The following is an 18,116-nucleotide window of genomic DNA, read 5'->3' on the forward strand; positions in this document are numbered from 1 at the left end:
ATGATAATATAATTAAAAATAATAAATAAATTACAATTATTCATATAAAATGAGATAGATATGTACTTACCCCGATGAACTCAAAGTAATGATTGTGAATTTATTGATGAAACCTTGCATAGTATTTAGATTCGTTTTCTGAATGGTTTGAATATAAAAAGAGAAATATAAAATAAATAAGTATATGTTTGGATTTGATTTTAGAGATAATTTAAAATAAATATTGTGTGTTTGATATTGTCAAATCACATCTCTTTATATATGTATATATAAATGATGAATATTTAATATTTTGTGTCTTGGAGACAAAAATCAACGTCAAAATCATATTTATTTTATATTATATTTATTATATGTATATATATTATATATAGAAAGCCTAAGATAAAAAATTTACACAAATAAAATATAAAAATAAAAAATAAATATTGAAGGAGGAAGACCAAATTGTACATTTCAAGGGTTTAAAGCCCAAAACCTCTTCCCCAGTCTTCTTTACTCCACTGAGGCGGCGCCAAGTTCCGAATCGCCGGAGCACCGCCCTTCCTCGGGAATCAAGTACCCAACCTGGGAAGCACTAGAACCGGCAGAATAGTAGAAAAATAGAATTAGTTGGTCAAGAATGGGGAAGTTTTCGTATATGAGGCTGAAAGGAAGCCAGAACTTGAGGCTACGGCTCCTCCTGTCCACTCTATCCTCTACACCCATCCTTATCGAGGACATACGTGCAGACGCAACGTGGCCTGGCCTCCGCCCGCATGAGGTCTCGCTCCTGCGCCTCCTTGAAAAAGTTTCCGATGACTGCGTTGTCGAAATTAATGAAACCGGTAAAGGATACAAGCAAATGCCTATATGCTTAATCGACTTCGTTTTAGGTATTCATTGGATGTTTTTTTCTTTTTGGTTGTGCGCAGGCACAAAACTGAAGTACAAGCCGGGGATTGTGATGAGTGGTAGGCATTTAGTTCATGATTGCGGAACCAGCCGGTCCATTGGTTATTTCTTGGAGCCATTGGTTGTATTAGGTTTGTTTGGGAAGAAGCCCCTGAGTATCAGGCTCAAAGGTGTTTTCTTTTGTTCCCTATTTTTGTGTTTGTTAGTGGCTGCATGTAATTTAGTTGTCATTGGTTTCATCATCATTTTTGGAATTAAAAAGATGAGAACTTGAGCTAATGAGTAAGAATTATTAATTTGTCAAGAGACTAATGGTGTCTGCCTTAGGTGATACTAAGAATGTCAGGGGATGAATTATTTGAAGTTTTCCAGTAAGACTTTAGTAACATACTCTTGGATGGAGACCAATATTTGCAAGGTGAGAACTGAACAACTAAAGACATTGAAAACAGAATGTAGTTTAGTTTGGTTGATTCAGTTTTGTAGTTCACCTGGGTTCTAAAAGTTGCTTATAGCTGGAGGTTATGTTTTTGTGACAACTGAGTTACTCCTACTTATTGAACCTGTGATGCTCTTAATTCTATCTGAGTGATTCCTAATTAAGGATTGCCTGCCTATTAGGTATTACAAATGATTCAAAGGACCCATCTGTTGATACATTTCGATCTGCTACCTTACCCATGTTGAAGCAGTTTGGAGTACCTTCAGAAGGACTGGACCTCAAAATAGAGAGCCGGGGCGTGCCTCCACATGGTGGTGGACAAGTTATTCTTTCAGTCCCAATCGTAGATAGTTTAAAAGTAATGATTCCATGCTTTATTTTTATTGTTTATCTTCTCTTCCCCTTTTTCATTTTTGTCTCTCTCACACACATGGTAGAGGATAAATTGTCAGATGTATCTTTTATTTTCATTTTTTATTTTTTATTTTTTATGTTGGACAGGCAATTACCTGGATAGATGAGGGCATGGTGAAGAGGATTAGAGGAATCACCTTCTCAACTAGAGTATCTGCTCAGTTTGAGAATACCATGATACATGCTGCTCGTGGTATTTTTAATCGATTGCTACCCGATGTTCACATATTTACTGACCATAAAGCTGGAGAGCAAGCTGGAAAGTATGCTTATTACCAATATCATTTGAAATGTAAATAAAGAAGATTCTGTGAACTCTTTACTACAATGCTGATCGCAACTTATCCATTTTGAATTTGGCTTCATCTGCAGGTCACCCGGCTATGGAATTTCACTTTACGCTGAGACCACATCAGGTTGTGTCATCTCTGCTGATACGGCGGTTTCTTATGCTCGAGGGGAGGACGAGGGTGAACTTGAGGATGAGAAGAAAGAATTGAGCCCTCCGGGGGATGTGGGTGAAGAAATTGCATCAGCCCTGCTTTGTGAGATTGAACAAGGAGGCGTGGTGGATTCAACTCATCAGGTTTGTTTTACAAGACTTCCCCTCTGGCCCCAATAAGTTGGATAGTTATGATGACTATTGGATTATCAATTTATTTAGCTTGATAACTTGTAAGACTTAAGCCTGCCTTTTTCTTGTATGGCTTTTAAAAGATACTTTTGGTGTGGGTATTTAAAATTAATGAGAATCAATCATAATCTGGAGTTCTGATATGCATGTTACCAAATTTTTCTAATACGACAAAATTGCGCAACTCCGGATGATATTTTCAATATTGCGTACAAGATCGTCCAACCCCAGATGATATTTGCAATATTACATATTCTTTACTGTTTCTCTGATATGGATTTTATGTATTGCAGGGTTTATTGTTCCTTCTCTGTGCATTGTGTCCTCAGGATGTTTCAAAAGTTCGTGTTGGGAAGCTTGCACCTTATGCAATAGAAGTCCTTAGACACATCAGAGATTTTCTTGGCGTTAAGTTTGTGATAAAGCCAGATCCATCAACAGAGACTGTCATTCTTAAATGTGTTGGATGTGGACTCAAGAATCTTTCTAGGAAGGTATCCTGACAAGTACTTGGTGATTTTTCACGCACAAGGTTACATATTTTTGAAGCAAAAGCACACGTAGCCCTGCATCAAAAGGACGCCATGAACTACAGAATCTCTACATCACATGTCCAATTGGCTCCAAATTTTCATTTGTTCTGTACCATTATAAATCAAACTCTTTTTACTCTAACTTAATATATTCTTTCAGAAAATGAAGGTTTTGTTGGTTGCTTGGTACCAATAATTTCTTACTCTGATTGCCTGTCGCCAAGAATCCCTTCTTTGCATGAACATATCAACGAAATCACTAGTAGTCTTAGATGGTGCCAATTGGGACCAACTTTTGCTTGGTTACTGATTGTTGAATGTTGTCTTATAATCCTCACGAGCCAACACAGTAAAGAATAAAAAGCAAGATAATATAGACAAAATGAACATAGACATAAACTTGGGACGAAGAAAAAATCTGAATCAATAAAATTCTATATGCGACTCTTCAATTTTTTGATTAAGAAAGTGGGGCATAAACGTGAGAAATAGAAACAAGATATTTTTTAAGTAATAAATAAAATTAATGTGTATATGGCAACAGAATATGGGGTTGAAGTAGTAATAATGTGGGAAATATTCGAAAGAATATCAGCTTAAACATTATTTCCTTTCGTGGTAATATTAATTATACGCGAAAAAAGTCAGTTATGTATGATATTTATGGCTCATTCCATGAAATATTGGATTATTATTATTAGGATAAAAATGAAGTCGTGTTTACACTCATTCCGAGCCTGAGCCTATTTAATCTAAAAATGATTTGATTTGCCTACCCAATTCATTGCATAAAAACGTACGACATATGGAAATGATACTTCTCTGTCTCTCTCTCTCTGCTCTCTTCTCCAGTTCACCGAGGGCCTAGGGGATTGGGAACTCCTCTCCTTACAAAGTTCACTTTGGACAGGTGTCGGCAACCTCATGCAGCGCCCCTTCCAGCTAAATCCGCACTTGTCTGTAGATTGACTCACCCGTCGACGCCCACCTCATGTTCACTCCAAACTCCAAACTGTAATCTATACTGCTATTTCTTTCTTTCTTTCTTTTTTTTTTTTTGGTAATCGTGGGATTTAGGTTGGAATTAGGAGTTCTTATTTTAAATTCTCTCTCTAGAAATGGTTTTTCTTGGGTTTATGCGTTTTATTCTTTCTGTTTGTTTCCGGAATCGTTTTGAAAAGAGAAAAATAATTTGATGTGGTTTTTAGTCCGCAGATGTAATTTACGTGGATTAAAAACGACATTTGATTTGTGTGTTTCTTTGCGCGTGCGCGTGTATATTTGTATCGCATTAAGATGAAAAATCTGGTCTGATACACTAGTAATTTTATGAATTATATGCCTTTAGTTTTGATTCGAGATCTGTATTAAGGTTTTCCAAGGAAAAAATAATGAAACAATATTGTTAGTGGTGAGTGCTTTTTTGCTCCCTTGGGTTACCTTTACTTTGTTTGTATAAGAAACAACTTTGTCCTGTGGTTCGTTTCCATACTTTCTGTCATCCCAACAGAGTTTTTTTTCCTTTTTAATTAATTTTTAGTATAACGAAACTCATAACTTCTCGGGCTATATGGAAAGCCTCAAGAACGGTGATTTGCCGGAAGATGTGATAATGGAGATTCTATTGAGGTTGCCTGTGAAGACCCTGTTGCAGTTGAAATGTGTTTGCAAGCACTGGTACGCCCTCATCGGAAGCGCGATTTTCGTAAATCAGCATTTTAGCCAGGAGAGCAATCAAGAACACCTACTTATTCGGCATTACAGACCTGATGAGGAACGATATGTATTCGCCTTGTATGTTGATGAAATCTTTTCTGAATACGAAGAGCCTGATCATCTACAGATGCCTGTTACAGTTGCAGCTCTTATGGGACCCTTAAATGGCGTATTCTGTGTGGTTAGTATTTCGGGACATATGGCGCTGCTGAACCCGGCCATGAGACAGTTTAAGCCGCTCCCTTTGGTTCGTCCATATGTTCAACCACATTTATCTTCCTATGATGATTTGCTGGGGTTTGGATTAGACCCTTCTAGTGGAGATTACAAGCTTGTTTCAATTCAATACTTTTGGAACGAAGAAATGGATGTCCCACACTACCCTTCTCTTGTTTCAGTTTACAACTCGGGTAGTGATTCCTGGAGACATTTTGAGGATGTGGATTTGGTTAATTCAAGTCGCTGTGCATATAGATCTCTGTGTAATACATACTTGAACGGAGTCTACTATTGGCTCACAGAGTTTAATGACACTGATGTTGCTATCCTTGCATTTGACATGAGCAGTGAGAAGTTTCAAGAAATACAGGTGCCAGATTGTATTAAATCTAAAGAAGGGGATCTTGCTTTGTATGACAGTTCGATAGCCTTGTTATCATGTGATTTAGATAAGATTGATAAATGTGTAGATGTATGGGTGATGAAAAAGGAAGGTTGCTGGACTAAAATATTAACAGTTGGCCCTTTCCAGGACATCAAATGGCCACTTGGTTTCTGGAAGAACAGTGAGGTATTATTAGAAACAGGAACTTCACTCTTGACTTTGTACAATGTCTACACCCAGAAATTGAGGACTGTTGAAGCTCGAAGAAAAGAAAATGGCTTTTTCATTTATTGGGTTTTTTCTTATAAGGAGAGCCTTGTTTCATTACAAGGAGAGGGGAATAAGTGCAAGCTGTGGGATACTTCATCTGATTTCGTTAAGGATTTCTTCAAATAATCATCAAGCAACAGGTAGAGATGATTATTTATGCATGAGTACATGCCTTTTCTTCTAACTGTGCTAGTAGACAAGGTTATAGAGAGATTCTGTTTTTATATATTTCCAGTAGTTCTGTTAAACCAATCAAACTGTGAAATCTCTAGTAAATACTAATATCTGAACCCTGCCTACTTGTTATTGTATTACTGTTTCATGCTTTATTGAAATGACACTTCTCCTTTTTAAATCTCCTCCTGATCTCAGAAGAATGTTGTGGTCATGGTTACTGTTGGTTGGTAAACCATTATCAGTAATTGAAATGTGACCGCGCTTATGTGTCCTTGTATTGCTCCATGTCCATTTTATTCTTAATAAAAATGGAAAAAATGTCTAGTTTTTCGGGGGCTTTCATATTCATTTGGCTGATGTTGTTGTTACATTTATTGATTCGTCGGCTCGATTGCTTCAATATTAGGGCCCTATGCATGCCCTTTGAACTCAGACTTGATTACGAGTAGATCACTGTGTTTCTATTTACTTTCTTTATGAAGACAACATTTTAGAGTGCCCATTTATCTTTGGCAGTGATTGTGGTCTGGATGCCAGAACTTAGGATGAAGGATTCGCAACGCGTAGGAGGGAGGAAATCCTGATGGCGAGAACCAATCTACCATTCTCAAATGCATCTGATCTTTTATGTAATCTAATAGGAGAAACTAAACAATTGATATGTGACTGGATCCGGGAGTGTAAAGGTCAAATTTGAATATTTGTAGTGCAGATTAGATGGGTATGTGTATGTATTTGGTATTGCTCGGATGATTCATTAACTCAGCTGTAAAATTTGCTCTTTCCGAAGAGAGAAAATTCTTTATGAAAAAGAAAAATCTTGCTCACTCGCGTCGCATTCAACATTACTCATGAATCATCATCAAGAAGCTATAACCCGCAAAGCGCAAGCAACATTGGATACATAAACATAATAATAATGATTAATGGGAAGTGTCACGCATCCCTGGCCAACAAGTCATTTATTAGCCTCCACCTCTTTTTTCTGTGTGTATAAGAAGCCTGCATTCGCGTGATAAATCACTCACGGAATCTGTGCTTTTCTAAGTTGTGTGATTAAATCTTGTGTAGTAAGTAATACCTTGGTGAGGCTAGGAGGATGAGGACCAGATAACCAGAGACGGCCAGACCCATGCTCAAGATTTTTTGTTAAGAAACTCGAAAATACAAAAATCACCCCAAGAAGTGGAGATGCGGGGTACCTCTCGCATGCTAAGCGAGCGCTCTACCATCTGAGCTACATCCCCGTGCATGTCATGCAATGCCAGAACTCTTATCTCCTTCGATATTTGGGTACAGGAAGAGATTGTGTCCGTAGGGTTATTTGTCACATACTGCGGGACTCGTGACATTTCTAGTGATGTGATATGAAGAGTATAAAGGACCGAAATTAATTAGTGTTTTATGTTACTTCAGCATTCAAATATTTGACAGGCTTGATCTCCATATTATAATGGATAATTGTTCGGGGCTGTGAATTGTGAAAGGATTTGGCTTTGCAGGTGATACCAACATTATTTATGTTGCTAAAGCAAGGAAAGAAAATCATCAACCATAGACAGAGAAGCCCCTAAATTTGCTTTTCAAAAATCTACTAGCATTTGCGTCAGTGTAATTTGGGTAATCTTGCTCCGTATAAACGTTTTACAAGAGAAACAGATAAAAAGCAACTGGTATAAGATATGGAACCATCATAATATTATCAAGAGAGAGAATGGAGGGGGTATGAATTCGCATCTCATATTACCTATAAAACAAAAATGAGCAATATTTTGAGGTATACATGTAGGCATTGTCCGTAAGAGCTACGCAGTCCCCTTCCATTCCCTAACTTGTGCTTTTGTCGACCCCCAACCCCTTTAAAAGAAAAGAAAAAAAAAACGGTGGAAGAGACGACTGGTATCTCAGAGCTCGACTGAAAGGAAACAAGAGAGCACAACCAATGAAGCCTAGATTATATCTTAAAAGCACTCAGAGCTCTTAGACCGTGTATGATTGCTGAATTGTGTCTATGTCAAGATTCTTCATCTTTATAACAGATTCAACATGGCCTTTCAATGTATGCAACTCTCTGAGCCTGCAGCAAGGATAAACACAGCTTTAAGAACATGACAATTTGTATGGGCTGGAAATTGTACAGATGTTGTCTAGAAATGATGAAGTTTGATAATCGAATTGGGATTTGTTTATACCTTGCCATCTCAGCTCGTCGTTTAGCCTCTTCAGCTATCTGATTAAGTTCATTGTAATTATTACGTTCACCAAACTGTGTCTGAGGTGGATGAAGCCCGTGGAGTGTCCTTTGCGCTTGTGCCCATTTAAGTTCCCGGTCTTCCTTACCAAAATCCTTTTTCCTTGTGAAGGCAATCTGCGAAGTGGACATCACAAGAAGGATTAAATGAAGCTTCATAAATATGCATAATGAAAATGAACTGGTAGTTTTTATACCCTCTGCTCAATAACAAGATCCCAAGCCCTTCCACTCAATGCGTATCTGATGAAGAATTTGATTAAATCAAGTGGGAAGTAGAATATGATATTGTAGAGCCATATAACTCCAGCCCAACCCCAGCCTATCCCTTCTATTGCAGCAAAGCTCCAGTTTGCGTACACCGAAATCAGGGTAGCAATCTGCCATAAAAAATAAGTGTTGACGTAAGGACAGGATAGTTGGTAGCTTTCCAATAAAGAACAAAAGCAGAGTATAGTTTGCTTACAAGCTGCGCAATGAGGAAAGCCCCAACAAGAAGAAGCCCTGGACGCTCAACAAAGGACCAACTTCTGGACCTTGTCACAAATATGAGAGCCTGGCTGATTATACTCACTTGCAAATATATTGCGGAGGCAAGCTTTCTGAAGTCAGGGTTAACAGTTTTCTCAAGAGACTCAACTCCAAATATCCTCTGCAAGATATCAATGCAACAAAACACAGTTACTAGAGTTCTTGATCGTGTACCAAAGTAAAAGTTACAAGGATACTTGCCATAAATGTGGAAAATGCACATTCACGAGTTATGATACAGCATCAAACACAAACTTAATATCAAGGGTCCAAACTAATGCATACAGATAAAAATGTCTTCCATATGCAGTTCCTATCGTGGAAACATGAAATATGAAATATTAAAATATATAAGTTTGCATTACCATGAACATCCTTTCCAAAAATAACCACTTCCCTAAGCAGAGTTGGAATGGTCCTATATATAGCTAATATTGAATAAGAAATACTTACAGGGAAGAAGTCGGTATCATACGCAGCCCAGAAGAAAATGACTGTCATCATTGCTAAGTAGCCACCAAGGACAACTCCTGTTGTGAAAATCTCAGAAAGCTTCCAGCTGTCTGGTAAAGGAGATGGTTTCACCCTATCCTTTGATATTGTCATGATGGTACCTGCAAAGCCATGAGCCAGTGTCTCAAATTTTCCACTAATCATCACAAGAGCCTATCACAAGGCCTGTGTTTTTCTTTAAGCACAAGATGGCAAAAGTCACTGAGACAAGAAAAAAGCATAAATATATATTTAGCTATCAGAACCAGGCACAACTACGTACCGTCATTTAGTATGGCAATTATCAGAACCATAAATGGCGGGAAGTCAAACTTCCATATGAGTGCAAGCAACATAAAACCAAGCTGTAAAAATGGAACATTAAATAATCAGCAAGAAAAGAAAATGGAAAATTTGTTCAACACAGAATATACCATGATCATGTCCCAGTAATTAACTTGACAAAAGTTATGCATGACATTTAGACTGAACAACTCTCTTGCAGGCTTACCACAATACGTATTGTGATGGAAACAGCATATATCTGCACACGTAGAGGAAGTAGTTAGCATAGCAAGCAACTAAAAAAAGCAGGGGGACCATCATTCGTGGAGTTGAGTTATTATGTTCGCGTCTGTCACCCCCATACAAGAAAAGTATAGCCATGGCATGAAGGAAGGTGGGCTGTGAAGACTTACCGTGTAATTTTTCATTCTTTGAAAGATTGCTCGGCTAGTTAGCACAGCACTGATGATAACGCTTAGACCAGGTTCAGTCAGGACAATGTCAGATGCACCTCGAGCAGCATCAGTAGCATCTGCAACAGCTATTCCAATATCAGCCTTCTTAAGAGCAGGGGCATCGTTCACCCCATCACCAGTCATCCCACATATATGTTTCCGAGCTTGCAAACGCTTGACAATTTCATACTTGTGCTCTGAAAATGATAAAGTAAATTGCTAAAATATCTTATAAATCAAGCATAATAATAATAAAGTAGTAAAGCAATAATAATAATAAACTGCTGATAAAGGTGATCTATGCAACTGATTGACAGACAAACATCACAACCACTTCCAAACCCAGATATGCAGACTATGAGTCTTTTCTCAGGTTAATGTCAAAATATATCCATATAAAGGATTGCAGTGGTAGCTACAGAAGAAATACTAATCGTACCAGGAAAAACACCAGCAAAGCCATCAGCCTTTTCAATTAACTCATCAATAGGCAAAGCAGCAATGGACTCGTCTTTGTCATGTCCTAGCAAAGATGATGAAGGATACATGTTGGTTCCCATTCCCAAACGACGCCCTGTTTCCTTCGCTATTGCTAGCTGATCACCTGTCACGGGGTAAAACAGGTTGGTCTTATGAGAAAACGGAAGTTGCATGTTTAGAGATATAGTAACTAGTGATACAAGTCCAGTATATAAAACCTTAACAAGGAACTATGTTTCTGATGTTAAGAAATAGACATGATCTAGTTTGGAAACTCCTTAAGCATAAACTTAATTCCATGAAGTTACAGTGCCAATTAAGTGAACTACTTTTTTCCCTGGACTTCTCGAAAGAAAATTAGCTATGGCAAACAATACAATGTGCAAACTTTAATCAAGGTATCAACTTTGATCATTCAAGAGTAAACATCTCAATTAATTGCTATGGTCAAAAGGACTCAAAACATTGTAAGCACTTATCAGTTAACTTTAAAAGACAAGAAGCATAGAAGTTGAGGAAGCAAATCAAAACATAGCAGTTAGGAAAGATATAACACAAAGATGAGTTTGGCAGTTGTATTAGTACCCTGTACTTAACACTGGTTAAATTATTTTGTTCAGATTCATTTCAACTCTCATATGGAAAGTGGTTTAACAAAATAGATACAACAAAAATACTCAGATAAAACATGCTCACCAGTGATCATTTTAACGTTTACGCCTAGATTGAGTGCCCTTCTAATAGTCTCAGCACTGTCATGTCTAGGAGGATCAAAAAGGGGCATGAGTCCTATAAATTTCCATGGACCTCCAGGACTCTCCTTCCTTCCTTCAGGAACTTCCTGCGTCAAGAAAGTCATTTGTGAGAACAAGTTCCACCACCCACCTGGCTTTAGTATACAATTCTGCTGGGGATTAACTCAAAAATACATCACCTGGTATGCCACTGCAAGTGATCGCAATCCACGCTCTGCAAACTTATCGATGACAGAATGAACTCTACGCTCTATCTCAGATTTGTTGTATGCAAGATTTAATATCTGGAAACCAAATACATAATTGATAAAGACAACTACTTGGCAACAGAAACAACAATCTGTTGGTAGGACTTTGCTGTACCTGTTCAGGGGCACCTTTGCTGACTCGATGCATTTTACCTCCATTGTCGATGTACGTCAAAGCTGTCCGCTTATCGGTTGGATTGAATGGTAAGAAATGAACCTCCTGAATTCCAGCTCTTGCCTGTTGTTTGAATATATGCATAGTGAAAACACAATTTAAATATATAAGAGTGCAAACTGAAAGCAATATAAGGTGAGCCTAATTATGGTACTTCATAACATCAACTCCTGAGAATAATCATGCAACTTTTTTTGGAACAGACCAAACCGCAAAAAGAGTTATTAAAAACATCACACCTCCTTGGGATCAGCCAGCATCCCAACTATTGCAGCATCAATGGCATCTTGGTTTTCCAATCGAGAGGCTTGGGCAGCCATTAATACAACAGTATCTGCATCAATGCCTTTCACAAAGACCTACAGTTAGGAATACAGAGAGTTAAAGCAGGATCAAAAGGTAAATTCAAATTTATATACCAACTATAGACTATTTTTCGACCTCAATAAGATTTTTGTCAACAGTTAGTTTGTTCAATGTCAAAGTTCCAGTTTTATCACTGCAAAGCACATCCATGCCAGCCATTTCTTCTATTGCTGTCATTCTTTTAGTGATGGCCCCCTGAAAGTTTAACAAGAGAAAACATAAATAGCAGAAAACTTAAGATAGAAGCTTCAACCAAAATAATAAAGAAATTCTTACCTGCTGGGACAAACGATGAGAACCAATTGCCATTGTAACAGACAACACTGTTGGCATTGCAATTGGAATTCCTCCAATAAGAAGCACAAGTAAATTGTCAATCCCTGGACGATAATCACGGTGTTGAATAGGGTACATTACAATGATCTCAATGACCATTCCCACAGCAATAGAACATATGCAGAAATTCCCAATAGCAGTTAAGACCTTCAAGAAACAAACAAAAACTGTTTGTGAGAGACCAAAAGAATATTTCCAAAATCAAATGCAGAAAAGGATAAAATTCAAGAAAGAAAGCCACAGTTAATCCGACATACTCCAATACTTACATGTACCTATATTTCATTAGGCATACATTTAAAAAAGTTTGAGCATATAAACAAAATGAATCAATTCCTAAAATCCCAAAGCAATATAATGCTTCTGATGATAGTGATTTGAGCATAGTCTCTCTGGTGCTCACCTTCTGAAAATGTCCCACTTGGTTGGTCGAGTCTACTAGGTGGGCAGCCTTGCCAAAGAAGGTATGGACACCTGTTGCAATGACCAACGCCTCGATCTCCCCTTGTTTGACAGTAGAACCAGAGTATACACCATCTCCAGGGCCCTTTGTCACTGGAAGGGATTCCCCCGTCAGAGCAGACTGCAAGCGGAAATAGGAAGTTAATTCAGGCAGAACAGAGCAAGTAAAAGGACTGAAACAATAAAAAGAAAAACAAAAGAAAACAACATGCAGAAAGCAAACAGTCCAAATCAAGAAACTGTAAGTCAAATGAGGACCTGGTCTATCTTTAATGGATCACCCTCAAGGAGACGAGCATCAGCAGGAATAATATCGCCCAACTTTATACTAATTATGTCTCCAGGAACAAGAACAGCTGCGTCTTCCTCGTTCCAGTGCCCATCACGAAGAACCTAAAGATATCAATTACTAAGCATGTAATCTGGTCTTCCAAGTTGGAAGTGCGCAATTCCATAATATGTGAATACAGAAAATCACACATAAATGTGCTCTGCAGCTAGAATGAGCTATGCACCTTTGCTTTGGGTGCAAGACGAGCCATGAGAGCAGCAGCAGCATTTCCAGCATTGTTTTCTTCTATGAAACTTATGGTTGAGTTTATTACAAGGAGAGTAATGATTCCTACGAAATCCTGCCAATCTGGTGGTCTCCCCTGCAGAACACACACCAAAATTTAAGAACAACCAAAAAGAAAGAAGAAAGGGATGACTAGTTCCCTACAAGTATTCTTCAAATCATTACAAGTAATCATCAAATTGATGACTCTGTTCGACTAAACTATGATACAGATACAGAAAGACGGCCATAGAGATAAACAAACAGCCAGAATCCAATGTTTGTTTAAGTTACCAGATAAAAACAAATAAAATAGTGTACTTGTTTTAGTTATTGGACAAAGCGGAAGTGGGGAGCAGGAAAACCAGAAAAAACAAATACTGTAATTAAGAGATGGAGTTATTAGAGCTTACTCCTCCGTTCGCTAGAGCTATGGCCATAATAGCCGCAGCTTCCATCACCCACGACAGAGGATTCCACATAAACCCTAAGAACTTCAGAATCTTACTCTCCTGCAATTTCCATCAAATTTTCACGAAAAAAGAAAAATCTTGAAACAAAAAGTAGAGTTGAAAGGTGAGAGGGAAAAAAAAAAAAGGAAGACACTGAAACTCTCACCTCCTTTTCCTCAAGCTTGTTCTGGCCAAAAATTTCTAGCCTTCTGTTAGCATCTTCCGACGAAAGCCCCTCTCTCGTGCATCGCAGATTCTCAAACACCTCTTCGAGCGGTACATTCTCCTACAGACACAAGACAGTCGAAATTCAACGAAAATTACAGAGCAAAATTCAAACCAAAACAGAGGAGGAACACAGTACTCAACAAAACAGAGTAGAAACCTATCCAACACAAAAGTTGGAAAAAAGCATCACATACCAAATCAACTGCTTCCCTCTTGAGAGCTTCCATCGCTTCATCCTTGGCCGCCATCTCCACGCAAAACCACACAACACAGAGCAAATCCTCAGAGCTAAAATTCTTCACGCAAAACCACACAACACAGAGCAAATCCTCAGCTAAAATTCTTCACAAACGCTTAGACACGTATATGTATGAGTTAGCACTCATATATATATACATGTCCCGAAAGAAGATAAAAGAAGGAAACCCACCAGAAGAAACAAGCTCAGTTGGCTATAGTTACAGTCCTGCTCGGAAACAGAGATGGGGTAGGACTAGGAATGCAGACGAAGCATCTCTCTGCCACTCTCCTATATATTCACAAACTCCTCCAAATCACGCGCCACGCGCTGGGGAAGGCGCGTCAGGTGAAGTAAACGAGCGGCAGTGGAGCGGGGATCAGATGGTGTACGGTAAAATGAAGCAGGTGCGCCACTCTAAGAAGATCTTGTACTTGGCGGGTACAACATTTTTCGTTTATCATATTTTAAGGACTAAAGTTCTTCAAAATTGCAAAACGCACATATATTTATTCTTTTTTCTTTAGATTTGGGGCAAGTGCTTCAGTTTTAGTATTGCACCATTTTTGGTTTCCTTATTTTGTTTCATGCATTTAAGAAATTTTTTAATACAAAGAAATTTGCAATTAATTTTTAAAATTCTTACCTAAAATTCAAATTCACTAAACTAAATACAATCTAAAGAATGAAGTTAGATGGAATAATTTGAATTTAGAAAAAAAAAATTAAATGACTCCATATCAAAAGAATTTAAAATTCATCATTATCCCACGAAATAAAAATTAAAAATACTTTTTAATATAGGATTATTAAAATAAATCCAAAAAAATATTAAAAATTTAAAATTATCAACCATCTAGTATTAGGTAAATTTCTCCAGGGTGGTGTGTAATGACGATCCTAATTGTATACTTTGACAATTTTATCCCTACCTACCGTTGAAAATAAGGAAATATTCATCACCAATTCCCATACTGCTTATTAAAAAAAATTAAATTTATTGATTTGAATTAATTAATTTAAATCAAGACAAAATATAGGATGCAATATAAGAGCATGATACTAATAATTAATGAAGAATAATGGTATGGTTGTGGTTTCAGTCTTAATTCTTTCATGTACCTTTACTATTGCAATTGAGGCATAATTTTATACTCATTTGCAAACAAAATATTACGTATGACACTCAATTACTCAAACGTGTCATTATGAGGTTTGAATTCTCTGTGCAAGGGTTTGAATTTTCCCTAATTGCTCCAACCATTTTTTAGATGGATTAATTATATTTTTATATTTTGAGATTAGGTGTAAGTATATAAATATTTTTTATTTTGGAAAAATTTTAATGTAAACTTTTGTCAGTAAATACGAGTGGTAATTGTAATTTTATAAAATATGAGGGATGTTTGTATATGTGTATTTAATTCTGAAGGTGTCAATATAATTTATCAATATATTCAACATAATTTTAATATAGAACATCTCATAAGATGTTTTGAAAAACTCGTAAACTCATCCAAAAACCCGCATAAGCCAATCATTTTAGATAAAGAGAAACGAGAATTTAAATAGACGTACTACTAAAATAATATGCTTTTATAGATTAATGCTACTAAAAAAGTGACTAATGATAATTATTTCCTAAATGTTCCTAATATTTTACGTGTAATCAACAGATGGCGTTAATCATTTATAGAAGTATATAACATTGCAAAGCAATAGCAATTACAAGAAATGGGTACATAACAGGTCAAATTCGCTTCTCACTAATCATGTCCCCAAGACATCATCGTACCTTTTTCTGTAGAGATAAGATTAGTACTAAAAGGTACATAGTAATTTGCCTGCAGGATAACAATCCTTAAACGAAAAAAAAATAAATCAAATCACATCAAATTAATCTGAACGAAAAATGCAATCAACTGTTCTATGATATTATTGAAGAACAAATTACCTCTTATAATAGTAATTTATCCTGCTATATTTTTTAATGAAACAATTTACCTCAATATCTAATGAGGTAAATTACATAAAAAATGCAGAGGGTTAATAGCTATTATTTTTTTATAAAAATGTAATTTGTTCATTTGTAATATTACATAAAAATGAATTACATTTAAACCCTTAATCTTTTATAGTCTTTATTCCTTTTTTCTTTTTCTTTTTTTTTCTCTCTTTTTAACACTTTAAGATGCTTCCTTGAAACTTCGCAATGAATTTGACATCCGTACAATAGGTTTTAGGTGGTGCATATGTATATATATAGTAGTTTTTAGCTGTGGTAGGAAGTGCGAGATTTTCATAGTTTATTAACGATTAAGTACTTATAAGATTGCGTTTTTCCTTAATTCAACCCAACTTTTCTTCCTTGCCATATATGAAAATTCCAACCAATTAATTCACAAGGGCATTTTGGTCAATTCACTACAAGAAATTGATAGAAATCTAACGGATAGACGGCCATTAAAATTACGAAGTATTAGTAATTTTCAAATAATGAGGGGTATTTGTAATTATGTCAAATATCAGGGAAAGTCATTATAATTTATCCAAATTCAAATTGTGTCTTTCGTGACATACTGCAAGGATTATAATGTTATTTTATCCAAACAATCAATAAAATTTAAAATTTTATAAATTGTGGACGTAGCAAGACAAGTATTTTTTTAGTCGTTGATAGATGTGTTTGTGTGATAGGTTGGACATAACTAATGGAAATTTGCAATAGCATTAATTAGGTAAATATTGATTGATCTCATCCAAATCTTGTAACACTATGAATTATGTGAATTAATATTTATTTTAGAAAAAATAAAGATTGGTATTTGGGAAAGTGAATGGGCCAAAAGTGGAGTATATGTTCAACTAAAACCAGCCTTAGGGCGTCACTAAAAGTCAAGGAAGTCAGTGTAATAGTTCGATTAGGAGTCTCTCTCTGTCGCCCCACTTTTCAGAATTTTGACCTGTCAGAAAAAATAAATTAAAAAAAAAAATTGGCAGTGACGGAACTGTCCTTTTGAAATGAAAAAAGGAACGACGTCGTCGTTCGGCCGGTCCGCCGTATGTGATGCACAGTGACACAACGTTCCACCAAGAAAGATTTTTTGATTTGTTTATTTTTTATTGTTTGGCGTAGTTTTATGGGGTTGTAAGAAATGGGGAGTCCCAAGTCCAGATGCTTTCAGGTGAGATGTGTCGATTGTTTTCCAAGCTAAAAGACAGTTATGCCCCTGGAAAGTCGATTTTTCAAGAATATATTGGTATGATTGAATGTGCAAAAATGTGATTATATTACACAAGATGCTACTTCAGTTATATATTATTTTAAAATAATTTGTATATTTAGAGGATTGACATTTCAAATGGATAATTAAGATGGAAAATTTGCCCAAGATTGGATCTTTCATGGAAAGTGATAATGAATTTGTCAAGAAATAATTTTCAACTTCATTGACAAAATAATAAATGTAAATTTATTATTTATTTAATCATTAAATAAAACCCACACCTAACTCGTTGAATTGTATTTTAATTGAGAAAAAAAACTGCATTTATTATGAAAATCAACTAAAATTAAAATATAAGACATTTCAAAAAATTCAACATCTCTAGCAATTGGATCATTGCAAATTCACACACACACATGTGTGCATATTTTTATAGAAATTGGGGGCAGGTGGGATTGCATAGATATGGAGCTTTATAATGAATTTTGATGAAGCACTAAGAAGTGCACACACACAGTCTACTTTACCTACAACGCATTGCTTTATATAGTCCATAGTGGAAGAGTGAGGTGTATCATCTAATCATCATTCATCAATTGCCAACACTCCAAAAAAGCACCTCATGTTATTTCTAAATCCAAGCAATAGTCTGCTACATCATACACTCACATACCAAATTATTTGTCCTTTGATAATATATTTTAAAAAATTCAAAATGATAATTAGGTAAATATACTTAATTGTATGATTAGTTTATCTGATCAAACTTGAACTGAATTCTAAACTCCTATTATCCTGCATCGAACCGCTTATTTTCTTTAACTTTTTATTTTTCTGTTTGAAAGATGGCAATACAGAATAAAATTGACGTGGATAAATCAAAATCATATATTAG

At 36.2% G+C, this 18,116-nt stretch overlaps 3 protein-coding genes across 5 annotated transcripts; 2 read left to right on the forward strand and 1 right to left on the reverse strand.

Annotated features, from left to right (window-relative positions):
* Positions 1-446: 446 nt before the first annotated feature.
* On the forward strand, positions 447-3,113 carry LOC105177208 (putative RNA 3'-terminal phosphate cyclase-like protein). The gene is made up of 6 exons (XM_011100267.3): positions 447-827; positions 915-1,064; positions 1,516-1,694; positions 1,838-2,013; positions 2,123-2,336; positions 2,678-3,113. Exons 1-6 carry the CDS (start codon positions 623-625, stop codon positions 2,885-2,887), a joined length of 1,134 nt encoding a protein of 377 aa, XP_011098569.1. The 5' UTR covers positions 447-622; the 3' UTR covers positions 2,888-3,113.
* Positions 3,114-3,675: 562 nt separating this feature from the next.
* Positions 3,676-6,511, forward strand: LOC105177207 (putative F-box protein At1g32420). 2 transcript variants are annotated; one of them, XM_020698998.2, is made up of 3 exons: positions 3,676-3,931; positions 4,458-5,647; positions 6,201-6,511. In XM_020698998.2, exon 2 carries the CDS (start codon positions 4,488-4,490, stop codon positions 5,631-5,633), a length of 1,146 nt encoding a protein of 381 aa, XP_020554657.2. In that variant the 5' UTR covers positions 3,676-3,931; positions 4,458-4,487; the 3' UTR covers positions 5,634-5,647; positions 6,201-6,511. The 2 variants fall into 2 exon arrangements, with proteins under 2 accessions (XP_020554657.2, XP_011098568.2); XM_011100266.3 differs by having other exon boundaries at positions 4,496-5,647.
* Positions 6,512-7,342: 831 nt separating this feature from the next.
* On the reverse strand, positions 7,343-14,343 carry LOC105177206 (plasma membrane ATPase 1). Of its 2 annotated transcripts, XM_011100264.3 has the most exons (22): positions 14,187-14,343; positions 13,951-14,052; positions 13,695-13,814; positions 13,490-13,588; positions 13,036-13,173; positions 12,779-12,913; positions 12,462-12,641; positions 11,999-12,205; positions 11,798-11,917; positions 11,596-11,715; positions 11,297-11,419; positions 11,113-11,217; positions 10,875-11,019; positions 10,138-10,302; positions 9,657-9,895; positions 9,470-9,502; positions 9,242-9,323; positions 8,920-9,080; positions 8,402-8,587; positions 8,133-8,315; positions 7,877-8,052; positions 7,343-7,761 (listed from the first exon to the last, which is right to left on the reverse strand). In XM_011100264.3, the coding sequence occupies exons 2-22, from the start codon at positions 14,002-14,004 to the stop codon at positions 7,665-7,667; spliced, it is 2,868 nt and encodes a 955-aa protein (XP_011098566.1). In that variant the 5' UTR covers positions 14,005-14,052; positions 14,187-14,343; the 3' UTR covers positions 7,343-7,664. The 2 variants fall into 2 exon arrangements, with proteins under 2 accessions (XP_011098566.1, XP_020554656.1); XM_020698997.2 differs by lacking the exon at positions 14,187-14,343 and having other exon boundaries at positions 13,951-14,171.
* Between the last annotated feature and the right edge of the window lie 3,773 nt (positions 14,344-18,116).

The sequence above is a fragment of the Sesamum indicum genome, linkage group LG9 (genome assembly GCF_026168435.1).
Source record: "Sesamum indicum cultivar Baizhima isolate 11 linkage group LG9, ASM2616843v1, whole genome shotgun sequence".
In the NCBI taxonomy this organism is placed as follows: domain Eukaryota; kingdom Viridiplantae; phylum Streptophyta; class Magnoliopsida; order Lamiales; family Pedaliaceae; genus Sesamum; species Sesamum indicum.

Coding starts and splice junctions, on each gene's coding strand:
- LOC105177208 (XM_011100267.3), top strand. CDS start 623: ATGGGGAAGTTTTCGTATATGAGGCTGAAAGGAAGCCAGAACTTGAGG. Junction 1,065..1,515: donor CCTGAGTATCAGGCTCAAAG/GTGTTTTCTTTT, acceptor CCTGCCTATTAG/GTATTACAAATGATTCAAAG. Junction 2,337..2,677: donor TGGTGGATTCAACTCATCAG/GTTTGTTTTACA, acceptor TATGTATTGCAG/GGTTTATTGTTCCTTCTCTG.
- LOC105177207 (XM_011100266.3), top strand. CDS start 3,909: ATGTTCACTCCAAACTCCAAACT. Junction 3,932..4,495: donor TTCACTCCAAACTCCAAACT/GTAATCTATACT, acceptor CTATATGGAAAG/CCTCAAGAACGGTGATTTGC.
- LOC105177206 (XM_011100264.3), bottom strand. CDS start 14,004: ATGGCGGCCAAGGATGAAGCGATGGAAGCTCTCAAGAGGGAAGCAGTT. Junction 13,589..13,694: donor ACAAGCTTGAGGAAAAGGAG/GTGAGAGTTTCA, acceptor TGGAAATTGCAG/GAGAGTAAGATTCTGAAGTT. Junction 9,503..9,656: donor AAAGAATGAAAAATTACACG/GTAAGTCTTCAC, acceptor CTACGTGTGCAG/ATATATGCTGTTTCCATCAC.